The sequence below is a fragment of the Lontra canadensis genome, unplaced genomic scaffold (assembly GCF_010015895.1).
Source record: "Lontra canadensis isolate GAN:19392208 unplaced genomic scaffold, GSC_riverotter_1.0 scaffold47, whole genome shotgun sequence".
NCBI classification, from domain to species: domain Eukaryota; kingdom Metazoa; phylum Chordata; class Mammalia; order Carnivora; family Mustelidae; genus Lontra; species Lontra canadensis.
Genome location: NW_022631041.1, coordinates 15,387,551 through 15,406,477, shown reverse-complemented (window position 1 = coordinate 15,406,477; position 18,927 = coordinate 15,387,551). Strand labels below are relative to the sequence as shown.

Sequence of the window (18,927 nt, the reverse complement as noted above, 5' to 3'; positions counted from 1 at the left end):
AACTTATACCACAGAAGCCAGCATGATAGGGGCGCCTGCGTGGCTCACTTGTTAAACATCTGCCTTCGGCTCAGGTCATGATCCTAGGGTCCTGGGGTCAAGCCCCACATCAGGCTCCCTTCTCTTCGGGAAGCCTGTCTCTCCTTCTCCCGCTCCCCCTGCTTGCATTCCCTCTCTCACTGTGTCTCTCTCTGTCAAATAAGTAAATAAAATCTTTAAAAATAAATAAATAAAATTAAAGAAATAAAAAGCCAGTATGATAATCTAAACACCAAGCAATAGATATCATGAAGAATCAGAGAGAATTAAAAGAATCATCAAAGTACAGCCCTAAAACTCTGGACTGTATCAGCACCATAAAGCAATTAGGAAATCTATTTTAGAATTCAAACCCTTTGGAATTTTCTTCTTGAAGTTCATTTACTAAATTCTACTCTTGTGTCTTCCCTTAATTCAATTTTTATTAAGAATTATGCTGCCACATCAGCAGTACATTTGCTTAAAGAAAATAATTATACAATTTTTACATTTTAGTGTCATTTTATGCTACAAAGCTTTATTTACATAGTTCTTCAGAATATATTTCAGTTGTTCACCCACTATTCTAAATGTGAAATGGTATCAAATAGAGTAGATTTACAGGAAAGAATAAGAGAAAACAACTTAATATATACAGTATCATTAGTGGTTATTATTTTTACAGTTTTCTTTTGAAGTTAATGCACTGAATTTTTCTGCCATTGACATCTTAGGGTGAAGTTGTCTTTAAAAGCAGATTTCCACAGAGAATCAAGAGTACAGTAGTCCAGTATATTTTATAGGTGATATCTGATAATTTATGAGTAGCTGCAAGTCATTTTTTCTCCCATTTTTTTTCAAAAGTCTTGGATGAAGAGGAATCATGACCTTCACCACTACTATAGCGGTCATATAAAGTCTGAAATGAAAAACACAGACTTGTTTTGTAACTTCTAAAATTCAATGTATTATCAGATGAGTAAAGATAACTACATATATTCTAATATGTAGTGAATTTCTCTTATTCTTAAAACTAGAAAATTATTTTATAAATGATTGAAGATAATTAAGAACAGTAAACACCTAGCTTGACCTAAGAATTCACTATCATGAGATACAGCTCCATCATTCTATGAAAGAAATGTAACATAGTCATTAACAAGCATATATATACATCTTATATATACACCTTACTCTCCCATATTTTTTCTTAAATAAAGCCAGTCTTAGATAAATTGCTACACCTTAAAATACACTCATCAGATGTATATCAGATGATATTTCAATAATAAACAGTTGACCAAAAAAAATAGTTATATAAATAAACAGAATTAGCTATATTAAAATCTACATATTTTAAAAGATTTAAGACTAAACACACATCTCTACCCTGAAGGAACACATAACATAACCTTAGTAGTAAAGATAATTCATTTCAATTTTATTTATAAAAGGCGCTAAATAATATACTGGTAAGAAATTTAAAACAGGGAGATATGAAATAAAGTTATAAAACAAATTTTGTCCAATTTGAATTGGTAAAGACACTGATTTAACCACAAGCACCTACGAAAATTAAAAAAAAAATTTACCTTAATGCCATGAATGCAAATATAATAGTGAATGTATAGTAAATTCCTCCAGAATGTATCAAAGTTTTTGACATCTTAGATTGGCTTTAGAGAGCTAAGAGTGTTTTTAAGCTACCATAATTTTATAGTAGCACTATAATGGAAATAAATAATTAGTAACTGCTTGGTAACTAAACCAGTTGGTCAATAAGCATATATAGGGTTCTAGGGGTGTGATGGCAACGAGATTAAAAAATGGTGGTATAGACAGAAATAAACACTGGGAGGATGAACGAAAGGTCTGAGACATTTGCTTTGAGAAATATTCTGACTGCAGTATACAGCTTTAAGCCATTACATATAACAAATACAGAGATTCTCCAAGATGCCTTCTGGGAAAAAAAAATGACTAGAAGAAATGAATTCAAAAGCTGTGTTAAGAATGTTGTTGATTTAAATGACAAATTCCTTATGAAATTTATTCCAGTTGAGATCTGACAGCAATTTTAAGAATGTACCTAATATGACAAAATACTTTCAATTATGCTGTCTGCAGAAAAAGAATGTAAATCAACCAGGTCTATATTTGTCAAAAAGGACACATTAAGTATTTAAATGTAGAAATATGCTTCATAGTTGATGTGATGATTAGACCAACTTTTCTTTGGATTACCTAAGTGTCTTATTCACTAAACTATACAAAACATTTAAAAGTAATGTAGAAAGAGAATAGACATTCTTACTTTAGCAGCTTTCAAAATGGAGTTAGGAGAATTCAGACCAACAAGTTGGCCCAGAACATATTTCATTTCTTCAGTGGTGCCCTTAGCCATCTGGTTACCTGCCAAAAAATATAATCAGTAACATGCCCATACCAATAAAAAATATAAAATCAGATACAAATACATTCTGTTAAACAGCACAATTAACTGGCTTCTAATCACAGCACTTACCTAGGATAAGTAAATATGAATGCCAGCAAGTAAAAAAAGGAATTTCGTTTATGTTAATATTTTAGCATAAAAGGAACTTCCTTATGGAAGGAGGCAGGCTGGGATGAGAAGCCATTTCATATTCTGTTTTTTGTTATAGCTAGACATCTCTTTGTATTAGTAGTTACTAATAAACTGATTTTCAAAGAAGTACCTGGATGAGTTTGAATTTGAACATATGGATGTGTCAGAAGCTCAGGAATGGATATCCTCTGCTTAGGGTCTCTTATTAGACAACACTATAAAATAAGAATTAAAACACAATCAAGTTTTCTTATGTAATATTGATATAAAGTGTTATTCAAGATTGTATCATACCACAGAAGATGCTTTCTAGATAGCCTACTCAGAAATAACAAGATTATTTCACAAGTCATTTTTGCAAAATCCCCAAGTATTCGTAAGCTTTAAAACACCTTCAAAGTGAACTTATCATGACTTAAAAAGTAATTCATTCAGGAATTCCTTTCAATAGACCAGATGTTAAAAAAAAAAAAAAAATAGACCAGAAGTATTTATCGAAGCCAGTTACATAATTCCAGTGAGTTCAACTATTTCTTCTAAGCAAACAATTTGAGTATATGAAATATTGTTCTTCTATATTCATATACTATTAATGTTACCTTTAACACATCTTGAAGATCTTTCTCTGGAATATCAGGAAATTCAATTTCATGATTAGGGTCGATTATGGCATGTAGTTTAGAAATCTGATTAATTATATGCTGAAATGGTGTCTTCCCATAAGTCATATAGTACAAAATGCAACCTAAGGACCAAACATCACTTTTGGGGCTTATCTAGTTAGGAGGGGGGGGGAAAAAAAAAAAGAATACTAAGTTGCTATAATCTTAACATAAAATTATATGTAAGAATATTTTATACACACATGTACACATAAAATCCCTAACATTTAAAATCATAACTAAACCTCAATGAATGGGCAAGTACTAGATTAGATTTACATGAAAAAATATCTTTTTCTAGTTTTATATAGTTGTTATATTTGGTTAGTATATAGATCTAGTTGTTATATTTGGTTATTTTATTAAGAGATGAGCTTTCCTTTGCGTCTCTTAACAAACTCATAATTAAAATATTTCAACTGAAACATATTACATTCTTGTCAGCTTGTGAAAATATTAAAAACTAAAGAACTGCAAGTTTTAAATTTACTTGTTTTCTCCAAAATTACTGGATTACAATAAATAATTTTTAATATTTTATTTATTAGAGAGAGATAAAAAAGGTGAGAGCAGGGGAAGGAGCAGAGGCAGAGACTGAGAGAGAGAGAGAGAAGGAATCCCAAGGAGACTCTGTGCTAAGCACAAGGCAGGGCTTGATCTCACCATTGAGGGAGATCACGACTTGAGTCAAAATGAAGAGTCAGACGTTTACCTGATTAAGCCACCCACATGCTCAAGGATTAGGATAAATTTTTATATAAATTCATAACATATAAGTATGCATAGATTTTTTTTTTAAAAGGTTAAGTTGAGCTATCCTAAACCCAAGAATACATGTAGAGCCAGGCTGGGCTAGATTTGATTCCTGGCCTTATTACTGGCTAGTAATTCTATGGAGATCCATTTCCTCACCTCTAAAATAGAGGTACATTGTCATGGGCATTAAATGAATGATATAATCATGAGATACGTTTAACCATAGAGAGTAATTTCTGAGTATAGTAAGTAGTCAAGGAATGTTACTTCCTATTAAGTGTTCTTTGCATTAAATACTCTCATTAGAAATAATGCAATATTAAAACAATCATCATTTTGACTTTAAAAAGAACAAGATAAAACATAGAAGTGGGCATAACAAATGAGAAGGGTTAAATTCCTTTTAAAAGGTAGATACTCAAACATACATTAAAACAAAATATATATGCTGTCAAAAAAGATTCATCTAAACCAAATGAGGAAAAAAGAAAAAAAATGGACACATAACCAAATGCAAAAAAAAAAAGGGGGGGGCAGAATAGGAATATTAATATTAGAAAAAAAGAATAAGAACATAGCAGAATACTTCTAAAAGCGGAAAAGACATTTTAAAATGCCAATTTTAAAATTTAAAATTTAAAATGACCAACTAGGAGGAGAGGATAGTCAGAAACATCTATGCATTGAAACTACATTTAATAGAACTATATTAAGTAAAAACTATATTAAATTCTCTTAGGGGGAGTGGTAGAGAAATTTTCACATGCCTTTCAGAAAATGGCAGATAAAACAGATTCCACTATCTGAACACAAAGAAAACTAAAAATGAATTAATAATAATTAAAAACCCTCCTCCAACTTAACCATCTGGAAATTAAATCTATTTCTAAATAAATCATGGATTTTAAAGGATTTCAAATTATGGAAAAATGACAGTGGCTGTGGCAAAATAGTTGTTCTTATTTCTTTCTTTAATTGATGTATGGTTGACACACGTTACATTAGTTTCAGGTGTACAACATAGTGATTTGACAACTCAACATACTATGCTATGCTCACCGTAAGTGTGGCTGCCACCTGTCATCACACAACTGTTAAAATACCACTGACTCTATTCTCTGTGCTGTGCCTTTCATCCCCTGACTTACTCATTCTGTAAATGGAGTCCAGTACCTCCCACTCCTCTTCACCCATTTTGCTCAATCTCTTAGCCTCCTCCCCTCTGGCAACCATCACTGTTCTCTGTATGTGAGTCTGTTCTTTTTGTTTATTTGTTTTACTTTTTAGATCACAGCATCGCTTTTCAATCTGTCCAAATCCCCAGATAATATAGAGAAGTCTAGTAGCAAAACCATATACATACAGAAAATATTTACAACAAAACTAAGTGAAAAACTACTCATGAACCCCAGAATATGAATGGAGACAAACTACCAACAGCCACAAAAACTGAATGGTAGAGGTAGCTAAAACAGAAAGCAGAGAGGAAATAGTGAATGTGCCTGATAGATCTCAGAACAGAAACTCCAAACAGCCAACAGATATTCATTCAATGGAAAGTAATTTGAGAACAGTGCTAGACTGGGAGGGGTCTGAGCTCTTTACCAGGAGGGATTACCTCACATGTTGAGATAAAAAATTTGTCTTCTATTCAGAATCACTAAGGCCACTGGATAGCAGGTGTTTCAAACGACTGGAGATTTACTCATGATATTAAAGCACTGAGTTGACAACTGAAAAATCTGAACTCTACATGCAATTCAAAATAAATCTTACTTAAAAAAAATCTTATTTCATAGTATTTTAAAACTAAAATTGCACATTTTAGAAGTTAATGAAAATAAATACTATAAAAGATGTATAGGTAGAATTTAAAGTAAAACTCAAAGAAAAATTAGTTTTAATTAAAAAGATTACAAAAATTAAATTAGCAATTATTTAAGTCCAGAAACTAGAGAGGCATCTGGGTGGCCCAGTAGGTTAAGAGTCTGCCTTTGGCTCAGGTCATGATCCCAGTGTTCTGGGATCTAGCCCCACAATGGCTCTTTGCTCAGTAGTGAGCCTGCTTCTCTTCTACCTCTTTCTCTGCCTGCCGCTCCCCCGGCATCTTAATGCGTGCGTGCTCGCGCACTCTCTCTCTCTTTCTCTCTCTCTCTGTGTCAAATAAATAAATTCTTTAAAAAAAAAATCCCAGAAACTAGAAAAAAAGAGAAAGAAACCTGAAGGAAATAAAAATAATAAAAATAAAAGCAAAAACTAATTAGAGAACAAGTGAAAACAGAATAAAGTAAGACTTTGTTTTTTAAGATTAACAAAACCTTAGTAAGTTCTAACCAAGAAGAAAAAAGACAACAAATCTAAGTATTAAAAGGGGAAGCTAAAAAGACATAAAAAGAATTTTATGAGAGATTCTTTGACATAATATTATTATCAGTTATGAGAAGATATTTATTTATTTATTTATTTATTTAAAAATTTTATTTTTTTCACAGAGAGAAACACAGCGAGAGAGGGAACACAGGCAGGAGGAGAGGGAAAGGGGGAAGCAGACCTCCCACTGAGCAGGGAACCCCATGCGGGACTTCATCCCAGAACCCTGGGGTCATGACCTGAGCCTAAGGTAGATGCTAATGACTGAGCCACCCAGAGCCCCTGAGAAGATATTTAGAAGCCACAACTTTCTAGGACAGAAAATACAATTAGTAATTACACATTCATTAAGCAATTATTTTGAACTAGATAATGTATTGATTTATATTCTTTCTTATTTAATCTTCAATTACTTTTTATTTTTATTTATTTTTTTAAAGATTTATTTATTTATTCTGAGAGAAAGAGAAAGCACGCATACACGTGTACGAGCAGAGGGAGAGAGAAAGAGAGATGCAAATGCAGAGCCTGACCTGTCCTGCTCAATCTCAGGACCCTGCTGATATCCTGACCTGAGCCAAAATCAAGAGTCAGACGCTTAACCGACTAAGCCACCTAGGTGCCCCTCAATTAGTTTTTAATGGTACTGTTTGTAAACTTAATTTATAGATGAAGAAAGTAGGCAAGTTAAGTCACAGAGATATTTGTTAATGAAGAGGTTGATCTATTGCTTGAATGCAGGTCCCTGGACAACAACGTGTGCTTGCACACACAGTGTGACATTGCTCCAGAGGAAGAAGGATTAGTTTGGAAGCCAGAGGCATCCCGGCAGGCAAAAGGAGTCCAACAGGGACACTAACAAGGCTAACACAAAGATCAATGAGGTGGTGAAATAAAGTAAGTAGGAAAGTAGCCTGTGGCAAGCTGGGAAAAAAATTACAGATGAGCTTTATACTTGGTAATGCAGAATTCACAAATAAATAAATGGTAAGAGATAAAAATATAAGAACCAAAGAAGAAACCAAAGACTTCAAACATTATCAATTCAATACCATTTAAGGTATCCAAATCAGAGCTAATTTAATCTTAATTTCTACTTTTAATTTTAAAACCTATGAATATCCTGGTAACATTTCTTAATGGAGCACACTGTTGAGACATCATAAAAGCACAATAGGAAAAGAACAATCTCAAATCAATAAATAACAGTGAAATTGAATCCCATGACAATTTGCTTAAGAAAGCAAAGTCTCTATAATGGCCTAAAAAGTTTTAGAACTTAAGCAACTTTGAGTTAGCTGTTAATTTTAATCAGAGTATAGCCCATTCCCTATTGATGTCCAATAAATGGGATATAAATAACCTTCATAGTACCTTTGACTTGGATTTCCCATTCTCTCTTGAGGAAGACATATCTTTGATTGCTTCTGGTGGCATATAATTAACTGTACCAACCTGTATGCCAAATCATAGAAAACACAAATCAATGAAAATACTTTATTTTGCCTTCAATTTTTAAAAACACAAATGTTAGACTCTTGGAAATGTGAATGACTACAAATATTGGAGTAAGTTTTTAAAAACTCAAGTAACTGACAAGAATATTAGGACATAAATTTCTTCGCAACTCTAGCAAATTGGATTCATAATCAGAAAAGTTATTCCTTTCAGAATGTTGAGCTTTTTCTGTGATGATAAAGAGTAACTACCATAAAAACTATCGATGCTAAAATTATATTAAAAGTCATAAACTTTGAAGGAATTAACATCACTCATTTCTGTGCTGGAATAGACCTAAAATGCTTTTCTTAAAAAAAAAAAAAAAAAATTTCAACCAACCAACTTATCAAAATTCTAGATATGTCTCCAAGTATTCCCTGGACCCATGTCCAGAGTGAGATGGGGCAGGTATATAAATCATGCAAGAGCTTCCACAGTCAGATTATGTCAAACTTATAAGGCATTTATTTTATTCTAAAACAAATGATTCTGTTTTCAAACACAGAAAACCTATATTTAGAACCTTGCCATAGAGGATATCTTCAAGCTGATTTACAACTAAATGTTCAGCCGTATATTTTTTAAAGATTTATTTATTTATGTTAGAAAGCGAGAGCATGCTTACGTGCATGTGAGGACATGAGCAGGGGGAGGGGCAGGAGACCAAGAGCAGCAGATTCCCCATTGAGCAGGGGAGCCTGACCTAGGGCTCCATCCCATTACCCTGAGATCACAATGTGAGCTGAAATCAAGAGTCGGACACTTAGCCAACTAAGCCACCCAGGAGCTCCAATGTTCAGCCGCATTTACAATACAAAGAGAAGTCACTGTCAAATAGAATTTTTTCAAGGGCATGCTGTCCATCTATTCCTCCTAAAAAAAGGTCTAGTTTTACTTCTAGGATTATGGCACATCCACATCAAAAATCTGCATATGCGGAACACATCATATTAGCTCCAAGCAGGATTATATTTAGTTATTTTTTGGTGTCATCATCTTAGTTTTTATGGGGACAAATTTATTAAGTTTGTGACTGCATATCCTATTAGAAAAATGCAGTTGGGTACAGTATTCATTATGGTGTTTCCAATATGAAGGCCCACTTGAGAAATTTTTTTCAGGGGAGTGTGAGTGGCTCAGTCAGTTAAGTGGCCATCTCTAGATTTCTGCTTGTGTCATGATCTCAGGGCCCTGGGATCAAGCTTCCCACTCATCGAGGAATTGGCTTAAGGATTTTCTCTCTCTTTCTCCCTCTGCCTCTCCCCTCACTTGCACTTGCTGCTTGCTCGCTCTCTCTCTAAAATAAAAAAATAAATCTTAAAAAAGTTACTAAAAAAAGGATTTTTTCAAATGCAAGTGATAGGAAAAGCTTTACTTCTCCAGAAGAATGAAATAATCTTACCTCACAGACAATGAAAAATATGTAACTGAAATTTCCTCTTTGGTTGTTACCAGGTATTTCTGAGACAGTTTCAGGTGAACTCAAGATCATGACCAAGATGATCTCCAAGATAGATATTACTGCTTCTCTACCTCAACTATAGGAAAATCATTCAAAATTGCTCAACTTATTTCTACCTGATATTGGCTTCCTATACTAAAGTGTATTAAATATGGTTTTGATTCTTAAAGTATTTATTCTTATACAAAGGTTTTAAATCCTTGACGAAAGGATTATGGTGGTAACCAACCATTCACTTACCTGAGAGTCCTTAACAATACTTGTTGTATCTGGTTGCATTTGGTTTGCAATCCCAAAGTCAATTAACTTTAGCATTCCATCAACTATCAGAAAGTTAGCAGGTTTCAGATCACTGTGAACGATGCCTTCAGAATAAAAATCCATTGTAATATTAGACAATGTAAAACATTGTAAGTACCAAAAAGTTTCACAATCTACTGGCCAAGTTGATTTCCTTTCGTCAATCAAATTAAATGTTCATTTTTATTATTTTCTAAAAAGAAACAGCACCTGCTATGTGCCAGATACTCCTCTAAGTTTGCTACTTAGATTGAATCACTTAATTTTCATACCAGCACTGGGTAATTAGTGTACTATTATAATCCCCACTTTTAAGAGAGGAAGCTAAGACAAAGAGCTTGAGTAATTTGTTCAAGGTCAGGGCCAGACTTGTGACAGGGCCAGACTTGACCCAGGCAGTCTGGCTTCAGAGTTAATAATCTTAAAATCATTGTGATTCACCAACTACTATATAGCATTGTAAATTATACTGCCAGGTGTTAAGACTCTAATCCCTACAACCCTGACCTTAATCACCAATGAATTATCTTTTAATTTACAGGAGACATGAGGGAAAAAAAATTACAATTATCTAAGTTAAATGTTATTTTTTAAAAAAAGGATAGGCAGCGCCTGGGTGGCTCAGGGGGTTAAAGTTTCTGCCTTCGGCTCAGTTCATGATTCCAGGGTCTTGGGATCGAGCCCATCGGGCTCTCTGCTCAGCAGGGAGCCTGCTTCCCTTCCCCTCTCTCTGCCTGCCTTTCTGCCTACTTGTGATCTCTGTCAAATAAATAAATAAAATCTTTAAAAAAAAAAAAAAGGGCTTAGGGCTAACAATTGAAAAAGAATGAAACTAACTCCCACGCAGGGTACACAATACAAATGACCAAGAGAATGAGAGAAATAAACATCTCAGATTTTTGAGATGCCCAAACCCCAAAGTCTCAGATCTGCTATCATGAACTACTTGGAGACCCAGGATAATGGACTATGTTAATACTAATAAAGATATGGTGGGAGGGGGGCCCTGGGTGGCTCAGTGGGTTAAGGGGAGGGGATATATTGGGCAGAGGCTTCTGCCTTCAGCTCAGGTCATGATCTCAGGGTCCTGGGATCGAGCCCCACATCGGGCTCTCTGCTCAGTGGGGAGCCTGCTTTCCCTTCTCTCTGCCTGCCTCTCTGCCTACTTGTGATCTCTCTGTCAAATAAATAAACAAAATCTTAAAAAAAAAAAAAGATATGGGTATATTTTGCATTATGGATACATTAAGGCTGTGGGGACTTGAGTTCATGCATTATATCCTTTGGTAAAAAATGCTTTAAAGAAATGGTTTTTTGGGGCACCTGGGTGGCTCAATGGGTTAAAGCCTCTGCCTTCGGCTCAGGTCATGATCCCAGGGTCCTGGGATCGAGCCCCGCATCGGGTTCCCTGCTCAGCGGGGAGCCTGCTTTCTCTTCTCTCTCTCTCTGCCTGCCTGTCTGCCTACTTGTGATCTCTGTCAAATAAATAAATAAAATCTTAAAAAAACAAAAAAGAAAAAAAGAAATGGTGTTTTGTCCCTTCATCTTTAAATGAGCTTCCAAATATTTATCTTGTCTAAAGGTGCCAATAACAAATACCTAAAAATTAATGGTGTATTTCTCTAAGATGACATTATTGATTATTATAACTCTGCATAAGAAGAGATTTTAAAATACCATGTTGATGAATTGTGTGAACTGCCTCCAACATATTTTTCCAGTAACTTTTGCGTTCCCATGGATTGATGGATTTTTTCTTTTTAAGCCAACTATTTAGGTCTATATTTCCACACTCCATTACCATGTAAATGTACTGGTCCGTGATTTCACTGCCATTAAAAACAAATTAAAAATCCAAAACAATACATGGTTAGATTATACTATTAAGATTCACTAATTCTAAAGAATTATACCAAAAATAGTTTCCTTTTCAAATTAAAAAAATTCTTACTAATCATAAAGTCGGATGATCTTATCACTGTGTTGTTGTAGTTTATTTAAGTAAGCAATTTCATTCCGGTAACTCTCAATTGTTTGATTATCTGCTTCTTCTAAGTTCACATATTTTATGGCATGTATCTGTTTCTTTTCATTCAATACCTGGAATACCTATATAGTAGAACAAAAGAAAAAGTTTAGAATGCACTACATTTACATTATCATAATACTTCTAAATTTATTAGAATTTTAGGTTAAGGAATACTGATATGAATAATTAAACCTATCTGGGCTTATTTTGAGCATTGAAGGGAAAAAATGTTAGAAGAGTTAAAAGACCATTCTCAGCTACCTATGACAATGGGCATTCTAAGATTTTATTTATTTATTTGATAGAGATCACAAGTAGACAGAGAGGCAGGCAGAGAGAGGGGAGGAAGCAGGCTCCCCGCTAAGCAGAGATCCGGATGCGGGGCTCGATCCCAGGACCCTGGGATCATGACCAGAGTCGAAGGCAGAGGCTTTAACCCACTGAGCCACCCAGGCACCCCAACAATGGGCATTCTATAATGCAAAGGGGGTAAACCTAAAAAGTTTTTATATTAACATATAAAAAAGATAATTGCAATTTCATATATATTCGTAACATTCTATCAGATGCCTTAACTAGGAAAATAACCTAAAGAAGAAGACATTCAAAAATGTTAAGAACATCTAAGGGCTGTCATAAAGAGTCAATTCATTTCACAGATGGTGTTTTTTCCATCGTGCCTGGAACTGACATTTCATTCATGTGGTAGAGAGTATTTTAAAATCTGTAGTAATCGTAAGCTATCTGTATATTCAGTTGTGAAAAGTGGATTAGGTCCAATTTTCAAAGTCAAGTTGATAGGAACAAGATGTTCCTATAAGCCCACTGTCAGGATCTCTGAGGTCCAGGTCAAACTGCTCTGGCTATAATTATAGTAACTTTTAACCAATATTGATGGGGCAGATAATACATTTTGAAAAATAGAAAACCCTGTTAATGTGTCTAACTTTCAACAAATATGCAATAGGGTTGAGGCTTCTGAAATGCATGAATATAAATATAAATGCCAGGGTAAGCAAGAAAAATTACATTCATTTATCCCTTTGGACACAATGAAATAAAATATCATTTACTCAAAAGCCATTTAACCTTGACTACCCAGCTGGTTGGGGCAAGGAATAAGAAAAGAACAGAAGTGTTATTAAAATTTTAAATACAAAACTCTAGCAAAGTATTACCAGTTTTACTTGCACACAGGGACAGGCATTAAAACAGTAATAGGGAAAGAGACAGCAGAAAATAAGGGAAGAGATAAAAGGAATTTTAAAACATATAAAGGCACTTTGTAAAAGGTAAACAGCCTTACAAACCTCAGAGAATTGAAAGTATTTACTACTCTCATACAATTAAAATGTTGTTACTAGTATCTACCACACAGGTTTAGAAGGATGACCGAGATGATATATTTGGAGTGCAGCAAAGTTACCTACTATCTTTAGGGACTATTAGGACAAAATAAAGTGGACATTTTAGAACCTAATAAAGTTGTCAGGTTTAACAGAAAGAGGATTTGCAGGATATTAAAACAACATAATAAGATCTCAAAGTTTTAGAGGAAATGAAAACTTTAAAATCAACTTTTTCATGTATGTGCTTTCACCCCCCTATTGCTCCTGCTCTGGCAAAACTCTTACAGTAACTAATGATTAGGTAGCCCTTATTTCCATTTCATAGATAGTATCAGTTATCATTTTCAGTTTCATGGAAAGTTAAAGAAATAGAAAGGCCAGTGTCATGACCATTCCTAATTTCCCCCATGACCTTTCTAAATGCTCTTCATACAATATATGTTGGTCACTGTCTAAACTCTAGAATAGAACATAAATGTTTCATCAAGCGTGTTACTCTCTTTCTCTGAGGCATGGTGATTTTTTCAACTCCACTATAACAATTAAATTAAATGACATGGTAATCATACTAAAAAAAAAATATGGGCCAGTCAAGACTTTATCACCTGGCTCTTGACTTAAGCTAGCATCTTCATTATGCTCCAAGGAAAAAATGTTTAAAATATCAGCAAGATCATTTTATATCCTCTGAAAACATGCCACTAATATCACACCTTGACACTATTCAAATATAACTAAAGAATAATAAATATTAACCAAAGAATTCCTATTAAAGCAACTAAATCAGGTAATTCTAACATATTGATAAAAATCAATTGTATTGTCCCTTTGTTCTCATGCCTGAAATTTGAGGCAATGGAAAGAAGAAAATGTATACAAAAAAGAAACTAATATTATTGAATAATTGTTACACATCGTAATATACATACCTTATTTATAATAAGCTAACAAGGCAGTTTTAAACAAATCTAGTTATTGTTAGCTGGCTTAGAAAATACATAAAACTTAAACCCAACAGGTTTTGCTTCATAGATCATCCTTAACAATGTAAAACAGCAAGAGTTGAGTAAGGACATTCATCCAACAAATTACTTTAATCCGTTACATTCTAGGCCCTATTTCAGGTTACAGAGCAAACATTGTTGAGGAAATCAGACAAACATCCCTACCTTGATGCAACTCACATTCAAATGCAGGAAGACACAAACAACAAACCAAATAAGGAAATTACAGAGCACACTAGAAGATGAGCTATAGAGCAAAATAAAGAAGGAAATGGGAGCGCCTGGGTGGCTCAGTGGGTTAAAGCCTCTGCCTTCAGCTCAGGTCATAATCCCAAGGTCATGGGATCGAGCCCCGCATCGGGCTCTCTGCTCAGCGGGGAGCCTGCTTCCTCCTCTCTCTCTCTCTCCCTGCCTCTCTGCCTACTTGTGATCTCTGTCAAATAAATAAATAAAATATTAAAAAAAAAAAAGGAAATGGAGCTCACCAGCAATTCGAATGTGGGAGGTGTGGTCAAGGAAGGCCTGATTGAGAAGACATTTGAGCAGAGGATGAGCAAAGAGATGAGGATGTCTGGAGGAAAACTGACTCTTATGTGAAAATACACCAGGAGAACAAAGATTGAATCAATGAGACTAAGAAGGCTGTTATAATAAACCAGGTGAAAATATGGCAGCTGATTTGACCAAAATGTTAACAGTAGAGATGGTGAGAAATAGTCACATGCTGGATATCCTCTGAGGTAAAACCAATAAGATTTGCTGATTGGCTGGATGTATGTGTGAGAGAAAGTGAAGTCAATGATTCCAGAGTTTTTGGCCTAACTAGTGGAAGAAGGAAGTTGCCATTTACTGAACTAGGAAAGACTGGAGCCAGAGTAACGTTTGGGACATATTAAGTTTTAAATAGCTGGTAGACACCCGAGAAGAGATAGAGAGCAGTCATACTGGATATACAAGTCTGGAATTCAAGGGAGAGGTCTGAGCTAGAAATATGTTTGGGAATTATTAGCATATACATGATACTTAAATCCAGGAGACTGGACAACACCATAGGAGTGAAGTGAGCTTAGGAAGAGAAGAGATCAAGGGCTGAGGCCTGGGGCATTGTGCCATTAAGATAAGGGACATGAAGACAACTGGAAAGAAAAGGCCAGTTGGAGAGGAGGAAAACTGAGAGAGGCCAAATGGGGGCAAAAAAAGTTTCAACAAGGCAAGAACAATCAACTGCCCCAAATGCTGAGTAACCCACAATTAAAGCTAAGAATTAGATTTGGCAGAAAATATGGAGATCATTGGTGATAACTGTTTTGGTGAGGGATGAAGATAAAAATCAGACTTAAGTAGATTTGAGAACAGAATAAGAATTAGAACTGTATTAATTTAGAACTCAGATAAATTCAGCAAATGATCTATTCCAATTCCAGAAATTTCACATTACTAAACTGTTTTTGAAAAGAAAAACTCAAAAAACTCAAAAAATTAAACAAATATCTTGCCGAATTAGCCCAAAATGTTATTCAAAATATTATTCACACAAGACAGTTTGTGATAATACATAGCTTCATTTGCCATCCTGAAGTCAATACTAATGTCATTTAGAGAAGAAATTTGGAAGCACAAGACATCAGAGGGAAGAACAGAGAACTGAAATTAAGAGATAGGCCTAAAGAGATAGGTCACTTGGAGAGAGGGAATGGGAGCAGGGGATGAGAAGGGTTTTTTGGCTCAAAAGCAATACAGGCCCCTAGGTGCTAAGAAAAAAGAGCCCTAAAAGGTAAAAAGACAAAGAAAGGAAGTTTAAAACATTTTTCTCTCTTAAACATTTAAGATACTTACCTTACTTGAGCCTCCACTTCCTATCTGCTTCAATATAGAATACATTCTTCCTTTAACTGAAATGCATTCATTTGTTGAAGAGGATGCTGAGATCTAAATAATTAAAAAATATAAAGATTCAAAGGTGCAAAGAATATGCCTGACAAATTAGCTTGCATTTAGTATAGTGAAATGCTTCCAATTTTGTAATTATCTTAAATTTTAAGTAATTAGGTATCAGTCACAATATTTTAAGGAGGAAATTTACTCTATTTTAGTCAAAGAAATAAATTTATTAATGTGTAAACTTCCTAGGTGTCCCCCTCTAACTTGCTTTTGCTTTTTAATTAATTTATTTATTTTAAAAGATTTTATTTATTAACTTGACAGAGACAGTGCCCGCAGAAGCAGGGGGAGCTGCAGAGGGAGAGGAACAAACGGCTTCTCACTGAGTAGGTAGACCGACTCAGGGCTTGATCCCAGGACGGGATGTTCAACTGACTATGCCACCCACATGCCCCTACTTCTTTTTTTAAAAAATTGTTTTAAATTTAAGTGCAGTTGACATACAATGTTACATTAATTCACCTGTATGTTTTAGAAACATAAAAAGATTTAAGAGCTCTTCCAATATACAAACTCACAAGCTATTACTTTTCACCTTATTCATTTTTCTTTTTTTTTTTTTTTTAAATTTATTTGACAGACAGATCACAAGTAGGCAGAGAGCCTGATGCAGGACTTGATCCCAGGACCCTGGGATCATGACCTGAGCTGAAGGCAGAGGCTTTAACCCTCTGAGCCACCCATGCACCCCAATATTCTTTTTTCTTATAAAAACCTCTTTACTTACATAAAAAACAGTTATATCTATATTCATTCTCCTCATTTAGCATTACATTATAAAGAAAGCATTATACTAAGGTGCTTAAAGCTCCAGAGTCAATCAGACAAATGCAAATTTCAGCAATGCCCTTTTTCTGCTGGGTGACCTTCAACATGTAAGTTAATCTGAACTTCAGCATCCACTTCAGCAAACTTCTTGCTCCTGCCCTAGTGCAACATTCCCCTTCTTTCCTTCCTGTACACTAGAGCTCTCTGCAGACCTATAAATGCTTTGCGCAGATGGAGTGCAATGAAAGGAGTCCTTCCAAGCTGACAAGGAAGCTGAAGACACAAGAGCACGTTATTAGCTGATTAAGTTGAAACAAGTTCTGACAAAAACCTCAATTTAACCAAGTCCTGCTTTAGATCCCCAAATGTTAGAATTCCCCTGTAATCTCCTACATAATATAAAAGATAAGGATATTAATTTCTTTAAGCTCTAGGGTTAAAAAAACATTGTTGAGTCATGAAGTATGTTTTCTTTTCCCTTTTTCTCTTTTTTTAAAAAAAGATTTATTTACTTGTCAGAGAGAAAGAAAGAGCACAAGCAAGGGCAGCAGCAGGCAGAAGGAGAAGCAGGAGCAAGGAGCCTGATGTGGAACTCAATCCCAGGACCTTGGGATCATGACCTGGGTGAAGGCACATGCTTAGCTGCCTGAGCCACCCAGGCATCCCTGAAATATGTTTTCTATAAGAAGGTATTAGGCTTTGAAATATGTACCTGTTATTTTCCATTAAGTTACAATTTCACCAAGGTTTTCCACTACTTGCTCCTGCCCCTCATCCTTTCTGGAAAATCCTCTCATATCTAAACTGAGAATTTCTGAGAGGGAAGAAGGCAGTTCAGTGTTTCTTCCCCCTAACTGCTGAAACTGCTGACAGTTTTTAGGGTAAAGTAATTCTGACTTATTTGATTCAATACATGTGAAGCTCAGTTTCCTACATAAGTCATTCCACATCTCCCTTAGTCCATCCTCCTCACTGTGGCCAGAGTAATTTTTTCAAAATGCAAATAAGATCACTTCACTTCCCTGCTACCAATTATTGCACAGCTTCGTATCCCTCTCAGAGTAAAATTTAAAGAGCCCAGCAGAGGAGTATCTGGGTGGCTCAGTCGATTAAGCATCAGACTCTTGATCTCAGAGTTGCAAGTTTGAGTCCCAGGTTGGGCTCCACACTGGGCAAAGAGCTGACCTACTTACATACTACACACATAAATAAATAAAAATAAAGGTCCCAGCAGAACCCTAAGGATCACCTTGCCCCCGCCTGAGCTCTAGCCACACTCTAGCCCCTTTTCAGTTTCCTCCTGATGCTGGTCTTTTCTAAAAGGCTCTTGGCAACTTCACTTGACCATAATTTGACTTGTAGATATCAACTCAAATAGGATCTGACATGAGTAATAAATAGCTCAATATATGTATTTTGAATCAATGTATATAAGCAAACCTGATCATCTTTCTTTCTTCGTAATTTATTATTTTGCTTCAATCCCCAGAAAACTATTCCTCTTGGGGCACCTGGGGGCTTAGTCGGTTAAGTCAATTTAACTGACTGAGCCACCCAAGTGCACCTCCCTTTAAAAAAAAAAAGATTTATTTAATTATTTATTTGATAGAGAGAAAGAGAGAGAGAGAGAGAGAGGAAACACAAGCAGGGGGAGTGGGAGAGGGAGAAGCAGGCTTCCTGCTGAGCACAGAGCCAGGATCCTGGGATCATGACCTGAGCTAAAGGCAGATGCGCTTAACAACTGAGCCATGGAAGCACCCCCGAAGGCCCCCTTTTTTTTGTTCTGTTTAAATTGTAAAATATACGTAACAAAGAATTTGCATCTTAACCATTTCTAACATACAACTCAGTGTCATAAAGATTAAATATATGTACACTCTTGTGCAAACATTACCATCATCCATCATCTCATACTGGAACTCTATACCCATTAAACAGTAACTCCACATTCCTGCCTCTCTCTAGACACTGGTAACCACTGTTCTACTTTCTGTCAGCTAAATTTTTTAACTCTTAATTTGAAATAGCTAATTACCTGTGTGGTTTTTTGGTTGTTGCTCTTTTTGGATCTTTATTTGAGTAACAATTGCTAGTAACTTTTTTATTATTTACTAAGTAGCAGATGCTTTTGTAAGTTACATATATATTAATTAATTCAATCTTCAAAATTATCCTATAGGG

At 35.1% G+C, this 18,927-nt stretch overlaps 1 protein-coding gene across 7 annotated transcripts in view; it reads right to left on the bottom strand.

Annotated features, from left to right (window-relative positions):
• Positions 1-534: 534 nt before the first annotated feature.
• The window catches only part of TTK (TTK protein kinase), a 56,875-nt gene continuing 38,482 nt past the window's right edge, over positions 535-18,927 (bottom strand). For all 7 annotated transcript variants that reach the window (XM_032873215.1, XM_032873213.1, XM_032873218.1 and 4 more), the window contains 9 exons: positions 15,874-15,966; positions 11,607-11,764; positions 11,333-11,484; positions 9,596-9,720; positions 7,768-7,848; positions 3,205-3,381; positions 2,736-2,820; positions 2,333-2,430; positions 535-937 (listed from right to left, as the gene is read on the bottom strand). In XM_032873215.1, the coding sequence (XP_032729106.1) occupies positions 854-937; positions 2,333-2,430; positions 2,736-2,820; positions 3,205-3,381; positions 7,768-7,848; positions 9,596-9,720; positions 11,333-11,484; positions 11,607-11,764; positions 15,874-15,966 (1,053 nt within the window). In that variant the 3' untranslated portion in view covers positions 535-853. The remainder of the gene's footprint in view (positions 938-2,332; positions 2,431-2,735; positions 2,821-3,204; positions 3,382-7,767; positions 7,849-9,595; positions 9,721-11,332; positions 11,485-11,606; positions 11,765-15,873; positions 15,967-18,927) is intronic.